This window comes from Carcharhinus amblyrhynchos, chromosome 21, assembly GCF_965287045.1.
Source record: "Carcharhinus amblyrhynchos chromosome 21, sCarAmb.v2.hapA, whole genome shotgun sequence".
NCBI lineage: Eukaryota > Metazoa > Chordata > Chondrichthyes > Carcharhiniformes > Carcharhinidae > Carcharhinus > Carcharhinus amblyrhynchos.
In genome coordinates this window covers 50,332,398-50,357,400 of record NC_137344.1, presented here as the reverse complement: position 1 = coordinate 50,357,400, position 25,003 = coordinate 50,332,398, and the positions used below count along the sequence as shown (strand labels likewise).

The 25,003-nt window shown below is 45.2% G+C and overlaps 1 protein-coding gene across 3 annotated transcripts in view; it reads left to right on the top strand.

The window, feature by feature from the left end:
• The window catches only part of itgb4 (integrin, beta 4), a 116,856-nt gene that overhangs the window by 39,853 nt on the left and 52,000 nt on the right, over positions 1 to 25,003 (top strand). For all 3 annotated transcript variants that reach the window (XM_080209145.1, XM_080209146.1, XM_080209147.1), the window contains exons 11-21: positions 409 to 573; positions 665 to 741; positions 5,049 to 5,266; positions 7,307 to 7,410; positions 8,563 to 8,661; positions 11,740 to 11,863; positions 14,385 to 14,504; positions 17,087 to 17,193; positions 17,722 to 17,773; positions 19,296 to 19,478; positions 21,024 to 21,127. In XM_080209145.1, coding sequence (XP_080065271.1) covers positions 409 to 573; positions 665 to 741; positions 5,049 to 5,266; positions 7,307 to 7,410; positions 8,563 to 8,661; positions 11,740 to 11,863; positions 14,385 to 14,504; positions 17,087 to 17,193; positions 17,722 to 17,773; positions 19,296 to 19,478; positions 21,024 to 21,127 — 1,353 coding nt within the window. The remainder of the gene's footprint in view (positions 1 to 408; positions 574 to 664; positions 742 to 5,048; positions 5,267 to 7,306; positions 7,411 to 8,562; positions 8,662 to 11,739; positions 11,864 to 14,384; positions 14,505 to 17,086; positions 17,194 to 17,721; positions 17,774 to 19,295; positions 19,479 to 21,023; positions 21,128 to 25,003) is intronic.

Genomic DNA, 25,003 nt, shown 5'->3' with positions numbered 1-25,003 from the left:
TTAAATCTTTACTGATTCTTAGAACTATTAACAAACTGAAAGTAAAGGGTACAAGTTCTCTCCACGCTAGCTAGTACACATGGCTGTGTCCAACTCTAGACTGACTCTGGGTGCAAGTCATTTACTCCCTTACATCACTGTGTGGACAGTGCTGTACTCAGTCCCACATTAACCCTATATGTGCCAGACCCTTATTCCATGGGTTGTAGGATCTGGAGGTGATTACAGAGATAGTGGGGACTCAAAGGAATGGAGAAATTTTGAAAATCTGAAGGAGTTTGAGTATTGGCCACAAGGATTACTCGTGGTGGCTGTGGGTTGAAATATTGAGCTGACTGTGTCTAGAGGGATAAAAATCCCCCTATATAAGCCTGGAAAGTGTTAATTTTCTTCTCTATTTATAACCAGGAAGAGTTTAAACTTCATGTGAAAGCTTTGGACTACATTGGTGAAACTCATGTGTGTGACTACAAGGAGGGTCAGAAAGGAGACCTTACTATCAAACCCAGTACTTTTACAAATGCTTTGTCAGTAAAAGCCGAGCTACTGTGTACAGAATGTTCCTGTGAATTGGTGAGGTCTGTTTGTTACTTCATTATTTCAAAAACTCCAACTGGTATTTCACATTCTCACCCATTTTTCCAATCTGTCTTCTCTGATTCAGGGTGCAGAGCTGAACTCTCCCACATGTAACGGTCATGGTAAATTTGCCTGTGGGCACTGCATGTGCAACAACCCTTGGTAAGAGGAATGAGCACGTTTATATTTTGGTTCGAAAGCAGGTGGGCAGGACTGTACTGATCTTGAAAGAACAGAAGAGGGGCTTGTATTTCCATGACTTTGGGGTAGTCCCAAAGAGGTTTCGAGAGCTAAGTCTAGGCACTCTTGTAAATGTGGCAAATTGGTCGTAACATAGTCCGGTAATCCAGAGACCTGCATTAGTGCTTTGGAGACTTGAGTTCAAATCCTATCATGCCACCTGAGGAATTTAAATTCAAGAAATCTGAAATTTATTATTGGATGACTTATCTTGGCCTCCTCTGGAAACTGAAATAGATAGTCCATATTGAAGTAACATAGAACATAGAACATTACAGCACAGAACAGGCCCTTCGGCCCACGATGTTGCGCCGACCAGTTAAAAAACAATGACCCACTAACCTAAACCAATCCCTTTCCATCCATAAACCTATCCACGGATCTCTTAAACGCCCCCAAACTAGGCGCATTTACAACTGCAGCAGGCAGGGCATTCCAATCCCTCACCACCCTCTGGGTAAAGAACCTACCCCTGACATCCATCCTATAACTACCCCCCCTTAATTTAAAGCCATGCCCCCTCGTGCTAGCTTTCTCCATCCGAGGAAAAAGGCTATCACTGTCCACCCTATCTAAACCTCTAATCATCTTATATGTTTCGATAAGATCCCCTCTTAGCCGCCTTCTTTCTAACGAAAACAACCCCAAATCCCTCAGTCTCTCCTCATAGGACTTCCCCTCCATACCAGGCAACATCCTGGTAAACCTCCTCTGCACCCTCTCCAAAGCCTCCACATCCTTCCTATAATGTGGGGACCAGAACTGCACACAATACTCCAAGTGCGGCCGCACCAGAGTTGTGTACAGTTGCAACATGACGCTGCGACTCCTAAATTCAATCCCCCTACCAATAAACGCCAAGACACCGTATGCCTTCTTAACAACCTTATCTACTTGATTCCCAACTTTCAGGGATCTATGTACACATACACCTAGATCCCTCTGTTCATCCACACTATTCAGAGTCCTCCCATTAGCCCTATACTCGACACATCTATTATTCCTACCAAAGTGAATTACCTCACACTTCTCCGCATTAAACTCCATCCGCCACTTCTCGGCCCAGCTCTGCAACCTGTCTAAGTCTCCCTGCAAACTATGACACCCTTCCTCACAATCTACCACACCTCCGACTTTGGTGTCATCAGCAAATTTACTAATCCACCCAACTATACCCTCATCCAGATCATTAATAAAAATTACAAACAGCAGTGGCCCCAAAACAGATCCCTGAGGCACACCACTCGTAACCGAACTCCATGACGAATACTTACCATCAACCACCACCCTAGCCAATTCCTGATCCAATTACCTAGATTACCCCCAATCCCATACATCTGCATTTTCTGGTTGAAGATGTTAGCAATTGCTTTATCGTTTGCATTTGATGTTCTGGGTTCCTCCTTCATTGAGGAAGGGGATGTTTGTGGAGCCTCTTCCTCCTATGAGTTGTCTGGAACCAGCTTGTGTCTGACCCATTGGCTGTGGGGTCCCTTAGCTCTCTACAGAATGTTCCTTCCACTGTTGTAAATTCATCAGTTTGACCAGCATGGATTTTTTAAAGGCATTTTTAACTGATCAACTTATTTGATTGAATATTTGGATGAATTTACAGAAAGTGCAGGTGAGGAAGATATGTTAGATGTGGTGTACTTGGCCACATAACAAGCTTGTTGGCAAAGTTAAAACCCATGGGATAAAAGAGACAGTGACAGATATGGAACCAAGGTTTGTTGAGTGACAAGAACAGAGAGTAGTCGTAAATGGCAGCTTTTCAGACTGGAGGAAGGTAAGGTTCCCCAGGGGTTGGTGCCTGGAATACTGCCTTTCTTGATATGAATTAATGACCTATATTTTCGTGCGTAGAGCACAATATTAACATTTGCAGATGACACAAAAGTATTGGATGTATTGTGAACTGTGAGGAAGATAGTAAGAAAACACAGAGAGGCTGGTGGAATGGGCTGACATGTGACAGATAAAATTTCATGCAGAGAAATATGAACTGATTGATTCTGGTCAGAAGAATAAGAGGCAATATAAGCTAGAAGTGAAAATGTAAAGGGAGTGTTGGAACAATGAGATCTGAGGGTATATGTGTAAAATCATGGAAGGTGGCGGAGCAGATTGAGAAAGTAGTTCATAAGACATGTGAGATCTTGGGATTTATAAATCGAAGCATAGATGGGGTTCAAAATCCTGGAAATCCAGGCAGAGTAGAGAGGGGGAAACCGATTACAATGTTGGAAGGATTGAGAACCAGAGGATAACAAGTCAAGTGGTTAGCACTGGTCGGAACAACATTGAGGGCCGAAGGACCTGTACTGCGCTGTAATGTTCTATGTTCAAATTAACCAATGACAACAGGAGGAAACGAGTGATTTGGATCAGGACTGAAGTGCCTGAGGATATGGTGGGGTCAGATTCAAACAAGACTTTTAAAAGGAAATTGGATATGCATCTAAAGAAAACAAATTTGCAAAGCCACAGAAAAAAGGAGGGAGTAGCACTAGCAGAGTTGATCGTGCAGTAAACTAGCACGCTTATGATGGGCCAAATGGCCTCCTGCACTAGTCGTTGTGTGATAATATGGTCATTAACCCTAATATATCTGTATATGCCCTGGCAGTCATTCCTAGACTAATCAAATCAGGATGGTCAAGAGGCCAGAATAGGAGGAGAATAGAAATTTGAGGATTTTAGGGCTGGAAGAGATTACAGAAATAGAGAGGGGTGAGGCCAAAGAGGGATTTGAAAACAAGGATAAGTTTTGGATGATTTTGAGTTGACTGAGAGTCAGAAATGTGAGAACAGGAGAGCTTTGCAAGAGTTGGACGGCAGCGAGGAGTCATATTGCCAGAGGCCTGGGAGAGAGCATGGCTACCAGGGGCTGGATGATGTGTGCCTCAAGCAGGCATGTTTCCCTGGGATAATGGGGGTGGTTTATGTTAAACGGGCTGAGTGCCCATCCCAGCACCGTCCCATCCACCCCTGAGTTTACTCCCAAAATCAGCCAACCCACCATATTTAACTCAACAACGTAGGTTCAGTTAGGCAAGGCTATTGACCTTGATAATATGCTGTCCATGCCATTATACATTTGACGTGGAGATGTTGGCGTTGGACTGGGGTAAACGCAGTAAGAAGCCTCACAACACTAGGTTAAAGTCCAACAAGTTAATTTGATAGTAAACCCACAAGGTTTCGGAAACGCTGTTCCCTCGTCAGGTGTGTGGAAAGTTCTGATCAGATTACAACCTTCTCTGAACCTGACGAAGGAACTGTGTTTCCGAAAGCTTAAGAACATAAAGAATAGGAGCAGGAGTAGGCCATCTAGCCCTTCAAGCCTGCCCCACCATTCAATAAGATCATGGCTGATCTGAAGTGGATCAGTTCCACTTTCCCACTTTCTCCCCATAACCCTTAATTCCCTTGTCTGTCAAAAACCTATCTACCTGTGACTTAAATATATTTAGCAAGGCAGCCTCCACCACTTCAGCGGGCAGAGAATTCCAGAGATTCACCACCCTTTGAGTGAAGAAGTTCCTCCTCAGCTCCGTTCTAAACTCCTCCCCCCTTATCTTGAGGCTGTGCCCTCTAGTCCTGCTATCCTTTCTGAGCGGGAAGAATCTCTCTACCTCTACCCTATCCATCCTTTTCATTATCTTATACGTCTCTATAAGATCCCCCCTCATCCTTCTAAACTCCAACGAGTACAGACCTAGCCTATTTAGTCTCTCTTCATAGGCTAACCCCCTCATCTCCGGTATCAGCTTGTGGGATTACTATCAAATAAACTGGTTGGACTTTAGAACATAGAACATTACAGCGCAGAACAGGCCCTTCGGCCCACGATGTTGCGCCGACCAATTAAGAAAAAAGCAATGACCCTCTAACCTAAACCAATCCCTTTCCATCCATAAACCTATCCACGGACCTCTTAAACGCCCCCAAACTAGGCGTACCTACAACTGCAGCAGGCAGGGCATTCCATTCCCCCACCACCCTGGTGTTGTGAGACTTCTTGTTGTACATTTGACAGCAGGGCCCAAGCAGGAAGCTCAGTTGTTAACCTCAAACCATTGAAGGGCAGGAAGGAAGGTGGAGGCTCTTTGGGGACTGACTTTTGCCGATCGTAGCCCTTTCTTCCATTTTTAAAACAAAACATGGCGGTTGACAGGTGAAGACTCATTTTACTGATGTTGAAACTCTTATATTCCCTTCTCCAGGCGTGGGGAATTCTGCGATTGCGATTCAAGTACTAAGAGGGATGTCGCAATGTGCAAAAATCCCAGTGACCCCTCCAAGGTTTGTTCCGGTCGTGGAGACTGTTACTGCGGGGTTTGTCACTGCCATCCATCACAGCGCCATCTGGAAAGGTTTGAGGGAAAGTATTGTGAATACAGCAGCCTGCTTTGCCCACGATTTGCTGGCTTTATATGCAATGGTGAGTGACACCTTGGCCCTTGCTGCAAAGAATAGAGGTGGTGGTATAAACGTAAGCATGTTTTTCCATGGAGATCAAGAAAAAAAGATCACTAGGATTTACATATCACTGTCTCACATCTTTGAAACGATTCTTTGAACATCTTTGAAACCAGGACTAGGGGGCACAGCCTCAAAATAAGGGTGGGGGGCAGTTTAAATCGGAGTTGAGGAGGAACTTCTTCACTCAAAGGGTGGTGAATCTCTGGAATTCTCTGCCCATTGAAGTGGTGAGGCTACCTCGCTAAATATATTTAAGTCACGGGTAGATAGGTTTCTGATAGACAAGGGAATTAAGGGTTATGGGGAGAGAGCGGGAAAGTAGAACTGATCCACTTCAGATCAGTCATGATCTTATTGAATGGCAGGGCAGGCTCGAAGGGCTAGGTGGCCTACTCCTGCTCCTATTTCTTGCGTTCTTATGATTCAAAGCCCTTCCCAACCAACAGACTTTAAAGCTTATTTATTCGTCACAAGTAAGACTTAGACTAACACTGTAATGAAGTTACTGTGAAATTCCCCTAGTTGCCACAGCCTGGTACCTATTTGGGTCAATGTATTAACCAGCACATCTTTCAGAATGTGGGAGGAAACCGGAGTACCCGGAGGAAACCCACGCAGACACGAGGAGAATGTGCAAACTCCACACAGACAGTGACCCAAGCTAGGCATTGAACCCGGGTCCCTGGCACTGTGAGGCAGCAGTGCTAACCACTGTGCCAGCCAAAGGGAGAGACTTCTTTTGAAGGAGGCTCATGGCTTCTTGCACAAGAAGCAAATAATGAGCAATTATATTTTTCCTGCTATTGTTATTCGTGGGAAGAATGTTGACCAGGGAGTTCTGGAGAACACATAGTGCTAAGGAGTATTCTTAATGTCCTCCCAACAGAGAAGCCAGTTTAATGGCTGATCTGTGAGGCGGAAACTCTGAAGGCAAAGCTCTCAGTATGGCACTGGGAATGTCGATTGTGTGCTCTAGCCTCTGGAGATGAGCTGGAATGCATAATGTGTGGATTTGGAAATGCCACTGCCTGAAATTCTGAGCAGTGGAAAAATAAATTACTGAATACCCCGGTCTGGCAGAGTTTGGAAGACAAGGAGGAGCCAGCGTCAGTTCTTCTTCTGCTGTGTCAGGTCACCAATCCAACACCAAAATTGGTGACAGGACCTGGGGTGGCAATGAAGATAGTTCACGAGGTTGGTCACTCCTGGTAAGATAGACAGTTGGCCGTGCTTCCTCCAGGGTTGTTGGTGGTTTATGGGGCAACTTCTCAACCCGAGAAAGCACCTTCGAGGAGGGTGAGCTGAAAACTGTGCCCGGGGCCACATATTGAAGTTGACAGCATTGAATTCTGAAGAGGAATGTGAGGGATTTGTGGGGTGGTGTTCAGATTCACAAAACTTCTCTTGGCTGCAAGGATATTGCAGGGGTAAATTTCCTAAGGATTTCTCCTACTCTGCAATCTTAAGTTCTTCTGAAGCCCAAGACCTCATTGGTGTTAGGTTGGTGTGACTACAGCTACCAGTGAATGGTGATGTAAATACCCAACACAGTGATCAGCATGTGGACGAATGAAGATTGATCATTATTTGGAGATCCATTGTCAAAATTTAGAGCTAAACTTGCCTTTTCTCTTTCAGATGCTGATAACTAATGTTTTTCCAGCAATTGTTTTATTCATTTGATCAAAATTATAAATGGATTCAATTTGCATTCACCAATGGGGTTGGCAGTGTGAGTTGTATTGGCCAATGGGATTGGCAGTATGAGTTGCACTGACCAATGGGATGGCCGTATGAGTTGCATTGGCCAATGGGATTGACAGTGTGTGTTGCACTGGCCAATGGGATTGACAATGTGTGTTGCACTGGCCAATGGGATTGACAGTGTGTGTTGCACTGGCCAATGGGATTGTACTGATTTGATTATTGAGGTTTGGTCAATTTGAGCCTGAGTTTAAATTTAGTGTTTGATTCAGTTTCTGTTACGGTTTTTCCACAGGTCATGGTAAATGTTCTAAGGAAAAATGTGAATGTGCGGAGGGATGGAAAGGTGACTCGTGTGAGTGTCCCATCAGCAATGCCACATGCATTGACGCTAATGGAGTAAGTATGGAATTACACTGCAGCATCACAGAAGCATTTAGATAGCAGTTGGGTATTGGTGATGTTGACCATTTGTCCTACATCCTGCTGAGGTTTCTTTTGAAAAGACTGTGAAATGGGACACTGATGAACCATTATTTGTGGTATTGTCAAAACACAGTATTTTCAAATCAAAGTTACTCTATGGATCTGGTGTGTGATTGTCACCAAATGATACTCAGGGCTTAAAATGGTTAAATTATAAAGAATTGAAAGATAATTTAGAAAAAAAAACTGTTTCGCCTGTTGGGAGAATCCAGGGCAAGGGGATAGAACCTTTAAATAATAATCTTAACAACCTTAACAACCAGGCTGTTAGGGTGAAGATATGGAACTGTCTCTGCCAACAGTCTGGGAATGTTGGGGTCAATTTCAATGGTTATCAATTTCTGGTGTATAAAGCTATCAACAGATATAAAGCAAAGGTAGGTAGAAGGAGTTGAGATACAAAGCAACTATGGTGAAGTAGGTTGAAGGGGCTGTTTTACCTAATTCTGATCCAGTGTGTGGTCCCGGTTTCAAGAATGTTGAGGAACCAATAAGAGGGATGTGTGGTACTGTGCATACTTCCCTGAGGGTCACGTGATCGGGCTAGACCGAATGGACTGTCAAGGCGGGAAGCAGAGCCAATCGAGTGTGAGGCTGCGTATTCTGGGTGGAGGAGGATCCTCAGTTGGAGTCAGGGAGGAGAGTTGCATAATCACATAGTTAATTCTGTCTGACCTGTTGTTGTAAATAACTATTTATTATTGGCAATAAAGCGTCAATTTATCACATGGACGAGTTTATAGAATGAGTGTGTGTGCTGAAATGGGTAGTATTCGTTAGTCACATTGTAGGGATGTCCATACAGTTAGGGGTGATGATGTCCCTGGTTTCTGGCTGGGGGTCAGCCTGTGAGATGGAGTTTGTCTTAGAGCTCCCTCTGATGGCGTATAAAAACCTGTTGAGAATTCCTCCGGATTCTGCCAGGACTTTCCGCAGGTGAGGGAAACATTCCTCTCCACTACCCACCCAAACAAAACAAGTAATATAACACTGGGAGCAGTTAGTGCAAAGGACTTTCTGTAAACTCGAGTTTCCAGGTATTCACCTTTATCTTTCTGATTACAGGGACTCTGCAATGGGAAAGGCAGCTGTGTGTGTGGGAGATGTCAGTGTGATCCGACTGACGTGAGTTCTGATGCAACGTGTGTCCCCCTCAAATACACAGTAAGTAAAGACAGTTAAATATTTATACCATGTCTTTCATGACTTCAGAACATCCCAAAGTGATTTGATTTATTATTGTCACAATACAGTGAAAAATATTGTTTCTTGCGCATTATACAGACAAAACATACCGTTCATAGAGTACAAAGGGAAGTAGGAAAGGAGAGAATACAGAATGTTGTGTTACAGTACAGATAGGGTGTAGAGAAAGAGCAACTTAATATATGACTATTCAAAAGCTGATGCCAGCAGGAAACAGGCTGTTCCTGAGACTGAAGTTCTTTTAAAGTTTAGTTAATGCTTGTGATGGTAAGAAACACCAATTTACACACAGTAAAATCCCAAAAACAACAATGTAGTCATTATTTGTTGTGTGACAGCGGCTGAATCCTAAATATTGTCCAGAATGTCAGGCAGACTCCCTCCTCTTTGAATAGCACTATGGAGAAGGCAACAGGTTTAAGATCGTATCTGAAAAGCTGCACCTCTGACAGTGCAGTGGTCCTGCAGGACTGCAGTGGAGTATCAGATTGTGGAGTCTTCTGGAGTGGGGTTTGACCCTCTAATTGAGAGCGGGGAGTAAAATCACTGAGCCACAGCAGATGAACATTCACTCTCATTCTCTGATTCATTCGGCTAAGCTATATTTCCATGACGAATGAATGATCTGGTTTTAAGAAGTGTTAGTGTTTTGTGCCTGGACCCCAATTTATACAAGGAAGCCAGATTAGACCCCAGCAATTTTTCTACTCTGGCATAAATGTGAGGAAAAGATACCTTCGTCCAGGAATTACTCCACCAACAAAGTAGAAATCTTTTATAGTAAAACAAACATTATTAAATAATACAGTTAAAATATAACTCTAACAAACAATGCAGCTTACCATCATACAGTCACAGAGTCAGAGGGTTACAGCATGGAAACAGGCCCTTCAGCCCAACTTGCCCATGCCGCCCTTTTTTTAAACCCTTAAACTAATCCCAGTTGCCTGCATTTGGCCCATATCCCGCTATACCCATCGTACCCATGTAACTATCTAAATGCTTTTTAAAAGATAAAATTGTACCCGCCTCTACTACTATTTCTGGCAGCTTGTTCCAGACACTCGCCACCCTCTGTGTGAAAAAATTGCCCCTCTGGACACTTTTGTATCTCTCCCCTCTCACCTTAAACCTATGCCCTCGAGTTTTAGACTCCCCTACCTTTGGGAAAAGATATTGACTATCTACCTTGTCTATGCTCATCTATAGGACAGATGTCAGAGGTAGGTTCTTTACTCAGAGGGTAGTAAGGGTGTGGAATGCCCTGCCTGCAGCAGTTGTGGACTCGCCAACTTTAACGGTGTTCAAATGGTCAGTGGATAGGCATATGGATAACATTGGAATAGTTTAGGTTAGAGGGCCATTAGATTGGTTCCACTGGTCGGCGCAACATTGAGGGCCGAAGGGCCTGTACAGCGCTGTAATGTTCTGTGTTCTATGCTCCTCATTATTTTATAGACCTCTATAAGGTCACCCCTCAGCATCCTACGCTCCAGAGGAAAAATGTCCCAGTCTATCCAGCCTCTCCTTATAACTCAATCCATCAAGTCCCAGTAGCAGCTTAGTACATCTTTTCTAGTTTAATAATATCCTTTCTATAATAGGGACCAGAATTGCACACAGCATTCCAAGTGTGGCCTTACCAATGTCTTGTACAACTTCAACAAGATGTCCCAACTCCTGTATTCAATGTTCTGACCAATGAAACCAAGCGTGCGGAATGCCTTCTTCACCACTCTGTCCACCTGTGACTCCACTTTCAAGGAGCTATGAACTTGTACCCCTAGATCTCTTTGTTCTGTAACTCTTCCCAATGCCCTATCATTAACAAATAAACAATATTGATATTTGAAAGGAAACACCTTTGTTTTTTAGCTTATGTCTGTTTCAGTTCCAAATAAGCAACATTCCTTTAGACTTAAATGCCACTTTAAATACAGTTAACAAACTCAGGCATACTTGTTATAAATTGTTTTAACTGATAGACTTCTCTCTTCAGCAGCTTCCCAGATTGAACTGCAAACCTGTATTTCTTCAAAATCTCCTTACTCTCTGCACATAAACCAAGTTATTATCTGACCCTGCCTATCAACCTAGTCAGAAGTCTTAGGGGAACTTAAATAAAAAGAAGTCCATTAGCTGCACTTAAAATAGCACTTAAGGCTAAAATGAGTAATTATCCTGCTCTCCCAGCATCTGAGCTACATGCCGTCCAGACATACTGACTGGCTGTAGAATAAAGCTGATTTTTAAAGCATTCCCCTTAAATATTAAATACAACACTAGCACATATCATTGCATGAGTGAAAATGATGAAAACAGAGGGTGGACTTTAGTGACTGTAGGTTACTTTGTCAGACAAGTATTTTGAGGAGTGAATCCCCACTAAGGACAGACAATGATGTTAAGATGTCTGCTGAGGTAGACTTTCATCAGATTTCTCCCTACACCCTGACCTTACTGTGACCGTAGTCTACTTTCCAGGGCAATGGGTTATTATTTGTACATGTGAAGCTTTCAGCAGGAAGCCAGCCCCCACCAGTAAGACATGGGAAGAGGAAATCTACTATTTTCCTGGGAAAACCATTTCAGAAGCTTGGCCAAAGGAAGCTCTCGATTTCCATGTGGGGCCTGGAGGAACATTCTTGCCCATGAAGGAATCTTTAAATAATTTCTCAAACCCTGACCCTATTTGTTGTCAGGTTTCAAGCATCCCCAGATATGTAACCCTGAGTGAAAATTACCTCAGGGTCCAAATGATGGCGTCAAGCTCCTGGTGCCTGCACAGTTACAATTCCCTCATCTCCGTTGAGTTACAGTGGCAGTGGGCAGGAGTGCATGGGGAACACAGGCATATGGATATTGTTCCTGATTTAAATCCTTCCCTGCACCCCACTGTCCATTCTCACTATGGATTGGGGGTTAAAATTGGCACTCTGGGCTCCATGAAATTTCCACTGAGCAACTTGCTTGATATTCAGGAGCAAGTCTATGTCTGTCTGTAACACAGGCTGTTCCCTTCACCATCTCTTGCAGCTAGGACTGTGTGAGAATCTCCGCACCTGCGTTCAGTGCCAGGCCTGGAATACTGGGGAGATGAAGGGGAAGAATTGTAAGAAATGCACTAACGTATTCGAGTTTGTGGACGAGCTAAAACCAGGTCAGTTAAAGCACACTGAAATATTGGAAAAACACGTTCACTTTCGAGTCCCAGTCTCCTCTCGACATCACCCAGTGATCTGCATTAGCCACTGGGATCTCCCTCTGTATTCCAATACATTATTATCATTAACTTCAGGAAATTCTCCAAAATTTCCTTCCTATTCATAACCTCCTTGTTACACATGTGCTCCTTGGATTTACAGCTGTCATCTCAATCAACATTATACGATACGTTTTGCCGTTTCCCTTTGTGATCTTTGAACACAAAGTTCTGAAGTGCTTTATCCTCGCTGTGAAGTTTGCTCAATGTTATCACACAGGGAAAGGAGGCTGCTAAATTTACACACAGCACAATCTCACAAACACTGAATACTGTGACTGAGCAACAACTCTGCATTTAGAGGGATGAATGATGCAAGGCACTGGAGGCACCTCTTCCCGCGTTGCCACGGAATCCACCTGGGAGGACGGATCAAGCGTTGGTTGAACATTTCATCCGGAAAGTCCAGCAGTGAGGTACTCCCTCAATGAGGTACTCCCTCAGTGTGGTGCTCCCTCAGTGTGGTGCTCCCTCACTGAGGTGCTCCCTCAGTGAGATGCTCCCTCAATGAGGTGCTCCCTCAGTGTGGTGCTCCCTCAGTGAGGTACTCCCTCAGTGAGGTGCTCCCTCAGTGTGGTAATCCCTCAGTGAGGTGCTCCCTCAGTGTAGTACTCCCTCAGTGTGGTGCTCCCTCAGTGTGGTAATCCCTCAGTGAGGTGCTCCCTCAGTGAGGTACTCTCTCAGTGAGGTGCTCCCTCAGTGTAGTACTCCCTCAGTGTGGTACTCCCTCAGTGAGGTACTCTGTCAGTGAGGTGCTCCCTCAGTGTAGTACTCCCTCAGTGTGGTGCTCCCTCAGTGTGGTGCTCCCTCAGTGTGGTGCTCCCTCAATGAGGTGCTCCCTCAGTGTGGTGCTCCCTCAGTGTGGTACTCCCTCACTGAGGTGCTCCCTCAGTGAGATGCTCCCTCAGTGAGGTGCTCCCTCAGTGTGGTGCTCCCTCAGTGAGGTACTCGCTCAGTGAGGTGCTCCCTCAGTGTGGTAATCCCTCAGTGAGGTGCTCCCTCAGTGTAGTACTCCCTCAGTGTGGTGCTCCTTCAGTGTGGTAATCCCTCAGTGAGGTGCTCCCTCAGTGAGGTACTCTCTCAGTGAGGTGCTCCCTCAGTGTAGTACTCCCTCAGTGTGGTACTCCCTCAGTGAGGTACTCTGTCAGTGAGGTGCTCCCTCAGTGTAGTACTCCCTCAGTGTGGTGCTCCCTCAGTGTGGTAATCCCTTAGTGAGGTGCTCCCTCAGTGAGGTGCTCCCTCAGTGAGATACTCTCTCAGTGAGGTGCTCCCTCAGTGAGGTGCTCCCTCAGTATGGTGCTCCCTCAGTGAGGTACTCTGTCAGTGAGGTGCTCTCTCAGTGAGGTGCTCCCTCAGTGAGGTGCTCCCTCAGTGTGGTGCTCTCTCAGTGAGGTGCTCTCTCAGTGAGGTACTCCCTCAGTGAGGTGCTCCCTCAGTGTGGTGCTCCCTCAGTGTGGTGCTCTGTCAGTGAGGTACTCCCTCAGTGAGGTGCTCCCTCAGTGTGGTAATCCCTCAGTGAGGTGCTCCCTCAGTGTAGTACTCCCTCAGTGAGGTGCTCCCTCAGTGAGGTACTCTCTCAGTGAGGTGCTCCCTCAGTGTAGTACTTCCTCAGTGTGGTGCTCCCTCAGTGTGGTGCTCCCTCAGTGTGGTACTCCCTCACTGAGGTGCTCCCTCAGTGAGGTGCTCCCTCAGTGAGGTGCTCCCTCAGTGTGGTGCTCCCTCAGTGTAGTACTCCCTCAGTGAGGTGCTCCCTCAGTGTGGTAATCCCTCAGTGAGGTGCTCCCTCAGTGTAGTACTCCCTCAGTGTGGTGCTCCCTCAGTGAGGTGCTCCCTCAGTGTGGTGCTCCCTCAGTGAGGTGCTCCCTCAGTGAGGTGCTCCCTCAGTGTGGTGCTCTCTCAGTGAGGTGCTCCCTCAGTGAGGTGCTCCCTCAGTGTAGTACTTCCTCAGTGTAGTACTCCCTCAGTGTGGTGCTCCCTCAGTGAGGTGCTCCCTCAGTGTGGTGCTCCCTCAGTGAGGTGCTCCCTCAGTGAGGTGCTCCCTCAGTGTGGTGCTCTCTCAGTGAGGTGCTCTCTCAGTGAGGTGCTCCCTCAGTGTAGTACTTCCTCAGTGTGGTGCTCCCTCAGTGTGGTAATCCCTCAGTGAGGTGCTCCCCCAGTGAGGTACTCTCTCAGTGAGGTGCTCCCTCAGTGAGGTGCTCCCTCAGTATGGTGCTCCCTCAGTGTGGTATTCTCTCAGTGAGGTGCTCCCTCAGTGAGGTGCTCCCTCAGTGCTGTGCTGGAACATTGGCTGAGATGGTGGATTCAGCTTTCTGGAATGGGATTTGAACCTACAAGCTGTCAAGTGCGGCACTCCAACACTAAAAAAAGTGTCAGATTCAAGCATCCGTACTCATGCTTTGAACTTATTTTGTCGCTACAGAAAAGGAGGTGACAGAACGCTGTGAATTCCGAGATGAGGAAGATGACTGCACGTTTTATTACACAGTGGAAATGCTCCCAAATAGCAACAGTACTTACACACAGGTGCTGAAAAAGAAAGGTACGTCAGAAATATACCTGAAATTTCAACATTTGTTTCTTGACTCTGATAAATTGAGAATGAGGACAGCGTTTATGTGAGTGATTTGAGATGGGATGTGTGGTGAGTGGATCAGCTTGTGAGGAGCAGCTGTTCTTGGATTTCCAAAGCTCTTCACCATGGTTTTGCTCACGTCTGAATCCATTGTAGGTTCATTAACAGAAATCAATTGTTACGATTAGCCAACAGCTCTATTATCAGTTTAATATTTAACTACCAGGAAGGGCAAGGTGAACGAGATGGACCTTGCTGAACAATTCCTACCTTCTGATCAAAAGATGCAGGAAGAACATTGTTCATCAAACCATCAAGGTTTGTGGCAGGAAAGGAAAGGATTTTCCCTACCATATCGGTGCGAGTACTCTGCACGATTCACCCAGTCTCTTCTCACCATATCCCTCAGTCTAGGATTTTCCAAACTTTTCCAGCCACAGAATCCTTTTAATCTCCTGTGATTACTGACAGAATTCCCAAAAAACATTCTTATTATGGTAAGAGTTAAACCACAAAAAATAGCTTACTTGTACAACTGGTACAAGAAATACAAAATTATAAAAGTCTTTTCTATTTCTTATATGTATACATTTATTATAATTAAAAGTTCTCTCATTCAGCAAATAATTTTACTTTTGTTATTTTATTGGGAGGAGTGATGCTGCTTATTTTGCTCTCTGATTTGTTTAATATTCAGAGTGCTACTGACAGCAGGATTCACACTCACACTCTTACACAGTGCAATAACTCCAAGGAGGCAAACCTCCCATCACCAAGTTACTTCTTGTTACAGACATCTGTACACAGCAAGCTGTACTGGTTACTCCTGCTGAATGCAGCCTGGGAGTCTGACACACCTGCTTTAAATAAGGAATATAAGGCTCCCTGATTTAGCCATCAATTAGACCCATCAGCGAGCCAACCTCCTTAACCTGGCTGAAGTTATCACACATACTCACTTCTCTCCCTATTGCTCTATGGCTGACGCCTACCAGCTGCTTCCCCTCCCTCCCCTGCAGCTGCTGCACTCCCTGTTCCACTGTCTGCTCTCTTCCTCACTCTCACCCTGGCCAGGAACTATGAGGATTTATTTCTCGCTGTTTCCAACTCATCCAGAGACTGGTTTCTGACTGCACCAGCTGCTCATAGGATCACTAGTCAGCCAATCAGCAGCTAATGCAGGAAGAAACCGGACTCTGGTTGGATGTGCAGTTTCAGAGTTTATATATCAGCCTGGCCCATTACGGAGCCTCCTGGAGTCTCCAAAGAAACCCCAGGGATCTGCAGAACCCAGTTTGAGAATCCCTAGCTCAGTCCGTTCTCTCTCTGGAAACGGCTCCAATTCCTCGCTGACCCCCGATCACTCTGTTCCATTCTGTGTCTTTCAGTTATAACTCAGTTCCTCACTGGGTGAAGGAATACTCCCAATTTCCCTTAGAAACAGACCCTTCAAATCTGCTCCACCATTCAGTATGGTCATGGCTAATCCTCTATCTCAACATCATAATCCCGTGCTCTCCTCATACTCATTGATATTTTTAGAGTCTAGAAATCTATTTTCTTCTTAAATATATTCAGTGGCTTGGCCTCCACAGCTTTCTGTGGTGGAGAATTTCATAGGTTCACTGTCCCTCTGAGTAAAGACGTTTCTCGTCATCTCAGTCCCAAATGGCTCACCCTGTTCCCTGAGACTGTGACCCCTTGTCCTAGACCTTGCAGCCAGTCTGCCTCCAGTCTGTTCAGCCTTGTCAGAATTTTATACATTCCAATGAGATCCCCTCACGTTCCACTAAACTCCAGTAATTACAGATCCAATCAACCCAATCTCTCCTCATTTTACAATCTTACCATTCCAGGAATCAGCCTGGTGAACAATCATTACACTCCCTCTACGGTAAGTATATCCTTTCTTCAATAAGGAGATCAAAACTACACACAATACCCCAAGTGTGTCTCACCGAGGCCCTGTGCAGCTGCAGTAAGACATCCTTGTTCCTGTACTCAAGCCCTCTTGCAATGGAGTCCAACGTATTGTTTGCTTCCAGTGACTGGTGCACTAGGTCACCAAGGTCACTTTGTACATCAACGTTTCCCAATCTATCACCATTTAAATAATACTCTGCCATTCTGTTTTTCTTACCAAAGTGGATACCTTCACACTTATTCACATTATACTGCATCTGCCATGGGTATGTGTAAGAGAAAGAGAGTTTCTGATATCTACTTAGGCTTGTGTTGATCCATGTCCTTACTTACTTTTTATTAATTCATGGAATGTGAGCATCTCTGGGAAATCCAGTATTTATTGTCCATCCCTATTTGTTCTTGAGAAGGTAGCGGTGAGCTACCTTCTTGAGCCACTGGAGTCTGCCTGGCATAGGTATACTCATAGTGCTGTTAGAGAGAGAATTCCAGGATTTTAACCCAGTGACAGTGAAGGAACAATGATATATTTCCGTGTTAGTCAGGATGGTGTGTGACTTGGAGGGGAACTTGCAGCTGATGGCAGTGTGTTATCCCTAATGTCTGGTTTCATTCTCCTCTTGCAGACTGTCCCCCGGGAGGCTTCCTTTGGCTCATTCCACTGATCATATTCCTGATGTTGTTGTTGGGTCTCCTGTTGTTGCTCTGCTGGAAATACTGTGCCTGCTTTCGGGTGAGTCACTACTCCCAGTGGGGTTACTGTACAGTGAGGAGAGGACTGAGCTTTTGTGTAAACTGTACTGGGCCTGGCTGGTTACAGTGTTTGAATAAATCCTGACAGCCTCCGCATTGGGTGCCACCTGTCTTGATGCATCACATATCAGACTGACTGCAGCCCCAGAAGAATTTACTCTAACTTGGTATTGTGTCAGACTCGGTGGAATTGGGGCAAACCATCTTCAGACAATGGCCTTGATCATGAATTGTCACATTAGGGGATTGGGCCTCAGAATTAGCATTGGCGCTCAGGTCAGGGTTGAGCTCTGGTTTGTAAACTGGGCTTCGGAATTGGGGTTGGATGGAGATGGAGCTGGTTTCCGTCTCTGAGATCAGGTTGGGATTGTCCCAGGTCTGTTCTATTTGTTTAACTTCCCAACAAGAATTGAGTTTTTTTGACTGTTACAAAGTGTTGTGAGCAAGAGTCCAATTTATGAAAGGTTAATGTGGCTAATGTTGACTCTCTCTCTCTCTCTCTCTCCAGGCTTGCTGTGCCAGGTTGCCATGCTGTGCAATGCTGCCCTGTTGTGCTGCAGGTAATCGCAATCTTGTATAATCACCGATTTGAGAAATCAAATTAATTACAATCAGGTTGTGAAGAATCTTTGGCCTAGAAGTTGGATTAGATGTAAAACAGGCGCTGAAAGGTTCATAAGAACATAAGAAATAGGAGCAGGAGTAGGCCATCTAGCTCTTCAAGCCTGCCCCGCCATTCAATAAGATCATGGCTGATCTGTCGTGGCTCAGTTCCACATTCCCGCCCTCTCCCCATAACCCTTAATCCCCTCTCTTATCAAAAACCCATCAACCCGCGTCTTAAAAATATTTAGCAAGGTAGCCTCCACCACTTCAACGGGCAGAGAATTCCAGAGATTCACCACCCTTTGAGTGAAGAAGTTCATCCTCAACTCCGTTCTAAACCGGCCCCCCTTTATCTTGAGGCTGTGCCCCCTAGTCCTACTGTCCTTTCTGAGCGGGAAGAGTCTCTCCACCTCTATCCTATCCATCCCATTCATCATCTTATACGTCTCAATGAGATCTCCCCTCATTCTTCTAAACTCCAACGAGTACAAGCCTAGTTTATTCAGCCTCTCCTCATAGCTCAACCCCCTCAACTCCGGCATCAGCCTAGTAAACCTCCTCTGCACTCCCTCCAAGGCCAAAATATCCTTGCGTAAGTATGGCGCCCAAAACTGCACACAGTATTCCAGCTGCGGCCTCACCAATGCCCTAACCAGCTGCAGCAAGACCTCCCTACTTTTATATTCAATCCCCCTCGCGATGAAGGCCAGCATCCCATTCGCCTTCCTGACCACCTGCTGCACCTGCAGGCTGGGTTTTTGCGACTCATGCACAAGGACCCCGAGGTCCCTCTGCACCGTCGCACGCTGCAGTTTTTCGCCACGTAAGTAATAATCCTTCCTACCATTATTCCTACCAAAGTGGACCACCTCGCACTTGCCAACATTAGGACATTTCTACGTTCATGCCACACTACAACGGACCATGTTGGTTAGAATGCCCTGCAGCTGTCTAGGGTACCTATCTGGAAAAGGTGGATAAGCAACCTGGATCTAATTCAGGCTTTGTTCCAGTATTGGGTTACAAAAGACTGCGGCAAGTACCGTGTAAACCAAACTCATCCAATCACTCAGAAAAATGAACTTTTAATACGTGTTTTGATGGAGCAATTTAAGCCCCTCAAGTTTTTTCACTGATTGATCTGTATTTCAACTCCACAGAACTGTATTTGTTCTTTATCCCTTGTTGCCCACAGCCACAAAAATCTATTTGCTTCAATCATAAAAGCTCCAATTCACCCTTACAGCCTTTTAGGAAGAGATTGTTCCTTGATAGCATCCCTGAACTGCTCTGGGTTATTTCCCTTTATTCTTCAAACCCCTACCAAAGGAAATAGTTTTATAGTATCTCACTGGCTGGGCTGAATGGCCTTTTCTATTTAATTCTATCCTTAATAATATTAAACACTTCAGTAGGGTCACCCCTTAACCTCTGAATTACAGATTCAATCTCTGGTCACTGTGGTTTCACTTCCAGGTACCAAGGTTGGGTTTAAGGAAGATCGCTACATGCTGCGTCAAAGCAATCTCGCCTACCTGGACACACCAATGATACGGACAAACAAGCCAGTTGGAACGGACGTCGTAAGGTGGAAGGTGACGGATAATGTGCACAGAGAGGCAGCTAAACGGTATCAGGTGACCAACCCCAATGACACTAGTGAGTATTGAGGAGGCTGTGAGCACTTTTGAATGGAAAGGGCTGCTAACGTTGATAATGGTTTAAAAAATGGCATTTTGGTCTTTTCCCTGTTAAAAGAGCCCTTTGGGATTTCCATGCTAGCCTATGTCATGCATGGACTAGAACTTACATTTATATAGCACCTTTAACACTGTAAAATGTTCCAAGATGCTTCACAGCAGCAAAACCAGTCAAAAATTGACATCAGTTCACAAACGACATTGTCAAAAGTTAGATCAAAGAGTTAGCTTTTAAGGACCATCTTAAAAGATGAGAGAGATGAAGAGTTGGAGCATTTTGGGCTTGGGGATGTTGAAAGCACAGCGACCAGAAGTGGAACAAGAGGCTGAATGAAAGGAGCACAGGAGGAGCAATGGATTCGGATCGGCAAATATTTTTCAATGCTGCACAGCCAACGGAATTCCAAAAGCCAGAAATGTGGGAGCTGTGCAATGTTTGCCACTATCACTATTGCCAGCGCTTTTGTTTCGTAGTTTCCCCATTTTTAATCTCCCAGCAGGAGTAGGATTGAGCCATGCTGTACATCTTAAAATACTACTGGAAGATTTACAGTCACAGAGGAAAAGAACAAGTTATACCTGGCTTTATGTCTTACCCATTTCATGTCCAGTAATATACTGGTTCAACGGCACAAGAGGCGAGTCTTAAATCAAACCTCATGCTGTGGGACAATCTAATATCTCTACCAGAAGGACTCCTTCCACCTTAGTGAAGCCTGTTGAACTTACATCCCTGTTTAGTGTTTCAGTGCAGATTCCCAGTCTGAATGAGGTTAAGCTGGACTCAGGGTCAATCCTTAGACTGTGTTAAATTATTCCATTGTTGCTTGGAGTATCAAATGACTTAACTCACGGCCACTTAATGTGACCACCTCCTTCACAACCACCTCAACACAACAGAGCCCCTAACACTCAGCATTGCTAAGGCAATAAGGAAGGTGTTTTATTTTGTCCTTTGAACAAACTCCCCCAAATATGGGCATGAATATTTCCATGTTTGCTCATCACTTCTAAAGAAAAATTCCTTAATTAACTGAACTGATCCCTCACCATTGCCAGTCTTTGTATTTTCAAATGAAAGGTGAGTAATCGGGACAGAAGAGTTAGCCCAACAAACCAAATTGTGTTCTGTCAGAGTGGGGGTGACATGGTTGGAATGTGACACTAAAGGAAGGATATGGAGACTGAGCGTTGGACTGGGATGTGCACAGTGCGCACCAGGTTAAAGTCCAACAGGTTTATTTGGAATCACAAGCTTTCGGAGCACTGTTCCTTCATCAGGTCGGTGGAAATCCTCCACTCACCCGATGAACGAGCAGCACCCCGAAAGCTCGTGATTCCAAATAAACCTCTGGACTTTAACCTAGTGTTGTGAGACTGCTTAAAGGAAGTGAGACTGAAGTCTTTTAACACAGTCACAGATGATTCTGTCCAATTTGCTTTCCTTATTGAATTTTGAAACTTTACCAGAGTTTCCTGACCCTGTTCCACTTTTCACTCTCAGTTCCGTACAACCTCTCCCTGCGAGCAGCCCGAATATTCAATGATGAGCTGAGAAAGCCGGACTCACCAGAGTTTAATCAACTGCGGCTGAAGGTGGAGGAGAATGTAAGTATGCGCACCGACATGTGACAATCTGCTCCTCAGGACTGCGTGCGGTGTATGCTCTAATCCACTCTTCTCATTCTGCCATCTCTTGTTTTAAGACTCTCCGTCCAACGTGCACTTTCCACTGTTTAAAAACAAATTTCTTGCAGCTAATCCAAACACAAGAAGAAAGCTTTTTTCAAAGTTTCTCACAATGTATTAAAATTCTGTTTTATTCTCTAACATTAGTCAATCTCCTGTGGTCTTATTCACAATGTCTCAATTCCCATTTCAAAATTACACAATCTTCCTTCGGTTTTATTATCCATGATATGTCCCAATTTATAATGCAAACTGTCTGTACAAACTGGAGACATGTTTACATGTGCCATTTACATTGTAACTGTGACCATCGTAATTTAGAATGGAAAAAGTTGACAAGAGTATACAGATGGATTAATATTTGTGTATGCATAAAATTCCTTTGAGTGTGATTCCATCTTTAATACATAGAATCAAGAATGTCTACAGTGCAGAGGGAGCCATTCAGCCCACTGAATCTGTACCTACTCTACAACAGAGCATCTACCCATGCCCACTCCCTGTCCTATACCATCACGATGTGGAGATGCCAGCGTTAAACTGGGGTAAACACAGTAAGAAGTCTCACAACAACAGGTTAAAGTCCAACGGGTTTATTTGATAGCAAAAGCCACTAGCTTTCGGAGTGCTGCTCCCTCATCAGGTGAGTGGGAGTTCTGTTCACAAACAGGACATATAAAGACACAATCTCAATTTATAAAATAATGGTTGGAATATGAGTCTTTACAGGTAATCAAGTCTTAAAGGTACAGACAATGTGAGTGGAAAGAGCTTTAAGCACAGGTTGAAGAGATGTGTATTGTTTCCAGACAGGACAGTTAGTGAGATTTTGCAAGTCCAGTCAAGTTGTGGGGATTACAGATAGTGTGACGTGAACCCAAGGTCCTGGTTGCGGCTGTCTTCATGTGTGCGGAACTTGGCTATCAGTCTTTGCTCAGTGACTCTGCGCTGTCATGTGTCGTGAAGGCCGCCTTGGAGAACGCTTACCTGAAGATCAGAGGCCGAATGCCTGTGACCACTGGAGTTTTCCCCAACCAGAAGGTGTCTTGCCTGGTGATTGTCGAGCGATGTTCATTCATCTGGTGTCGTAGCGTCTGCATGGTCTCCCCAATGTACCATGCTTCGGGACATCCTTTCCTGCAGCGTATCAGGTCGACAATGTTGGCTGAGTTGCAAGAGTATATGCCGTGTACCTGGTGGGTGATGATGTCATCCATGTCGATGATCTGGCATGTCTTGCAGGGGTTGCTGTGACAGGGTTGTGTGGTGTTGTGGTCACTGTTCTCCTGAAGGCTGGGTAGTTTGCTGTGGACAATGGTCTGTTTGAGGTTGTTTGGTTGTTTGAAGGCAAGAAGTGGGGGTGTGGGGATGGCCCTGGCGAGATGTTTGTCTTCATCAATGACATGTTGAAGGCTCCAGAGAAGATATCATAGCTTCTCTGCTCCGGGGAAGTACTGGACGACAAAGGGTACTCTGTCCACCGTGTCCCGTGTTTGTCTTCTGAGGAGGTTGGTGTGGTTTTTCGTTGTGGCGTGTCGGAACTATCGATCGATGAGTCAAGCGCCATATCCTGTTCTTATGAGAGCATCTTTCAGCATCTGGAGGTGTCTGTTGCAATACTCCTCATCTGAGCAAATCCTGTGTATACTGAGGGCTTGTCCGTAGGGGATGGCTTCTTTAACATGGTTAGAATGGAAACTGAGAAGTGGAGCATTGTGAGGTTATCCATAGGCTTGCGGTACAGTGAGGTGCTGAGGTGACCGTCCTTAATGGAGATGCATGTGTCCAAGAATGCAACCGATTCCGGAGAGTAGTCCATGGTGAATCTGATGGTGGGATGGAACTTGTTGATGTCATCATGTAGTTGTTTCAGTGATTGTTCACCATGAGGCCAAAGGAAGAAAATGTCATCAATGTATCTAGTGCATAGCATCAGTTGAAGAAGTCATACTCTAACCTGTGCATGAAGATGTTGGCATATTGAAGTGTGAATTTGGTCCCCATGGCTGTTCCATGTGACTGGATGAAGAACTGGTTGTTGAAGGTGAAGACATTGTGGTCCAGGATGAAGCGGATGAGTTTGTAAAATTGCATCTGGAAACTGGCAGTTGTCGGTGTTGAGTACTGAGGCAGTTGCAGCAATGCCGCCATCGTGGGTGATGCTGGTGTAGAGTGCCGAGACATCGATTGTGACGAGGAGTTTTCCTGGTTCAACTGCTCCACGTGCGCTGAGTTTCTGTAGGAAGTCCATAGTGTCGTGACAGAAGCTGGGGGTTCTTTGTGCAATGGGTTTCAGGATGCCCTCGACGTGACCAGAGAGGTTCTCACACAGGGTCCCACTGCCCGATACGATGGGACGACTGGGTGTGTTTGCCTTGTGTATCTTCGGAAGGCAGTAAAGATCTCCAACACAGGCAGTATGTGGGATGAGAGCAAGGAGGGTTCTCTGAAGGTCCAGATCAAAGGTCAGCAGCCGTGGGCATTCAGCCTCTGATCTTTGGGTAAGCGTTCTCCAAGGCGGCCTTCACGACACACGACAGCGCAGAGTCGCTGAGCAGAGACTAATAGCCAAGTTCCGCACACATGAGGACGGCCTCAACAGGGATCTTGGGTTCATGTCACACTATCTGTAACCCCCATGACTTGCCTGGGCTTGCAAAATCTCACTAACTGTCCTGTCTGGAGACAATACACATCTCTTTAACTTGTGCTTAACGCTCCCTCCATTCACATTGTCTGTACTTTTAAGACTTGATTACCTGTAAAAATTCACATTCTAATCAGTATTCTGTAAATTGAGTTTGTGTGTTTATATACCCTGTTTGTGAACTGAACTCCCACTTACCTGACGAAGGAGCAGCGCTCCGAAAGCTAGTGGCTTTTGCTACCAAATAAACCTGTTGGACTTTAACCTGGTGTTGTGAGACTTCTTACTGTTTATACCATCACTCCTTGCAATCCACCAAACCCACACATCTTTGGACACTAAAAGGGCATTTTAGCATGGCTAATCCACCTAACCTATACATCTCAGGACATTAATGGGTAATTTAGCATGGACACTCTACCTAACCCGCACATTTTTGGTCTTTGGGAGGAAACCAGAGCAAACCCACACAGACACGAGGAGAACATGCAAACTCCACACAGACAGTAACCCCAGGCCGGAATTGAACCGGGGTCCCTGGCGCTGTGAGGCAACAGTTCTAACCACTGTGCCACTTTACCTGACATTATGGTAGTACTAAGTGTAGCACTAAATCATATAGGACAGAACGACTGAAGTCATTCCTAATGCAGTTCCTGGAGGCAGCTCAATCGGCCCTCCTTGGGTTTGGGTGAGAGATAAGGAATTCTGGATTCTGGTTCCTAATCACCCTCCAGTGAGGTTTAGTGGAGGTGAGGACAGAATTGGGCTCAGTTATGTTGTTCACTACAACTAAATAATTTGGGATACTCGTGCAGACTGAACATTTGCTTGAGATATTGGCATCTGTCATTGAGAGGGAGGAAGAGAATTAGGAGGTGAAATTTAGGGGAAACTGTCTCTTGCAATGTTTGGCCAATGCACTAGAACACCAGAGAAACACTGCTGTCCAATTGCAATGGCTGATTCTACCGGGACTGACAGACGCACAGCACAACAGCAGCAGAATCCAAACAATCAGGCTGCAGCCATTCTCCATGTTCTTTGATGCTGTAAGTACAAGAATAGAAGGAAAATCAGAAGTGAGAAATGATAACCCCTCCATCACTTACATCAACTCTGCAATTGCCGAGAAACTGAAGTATTGG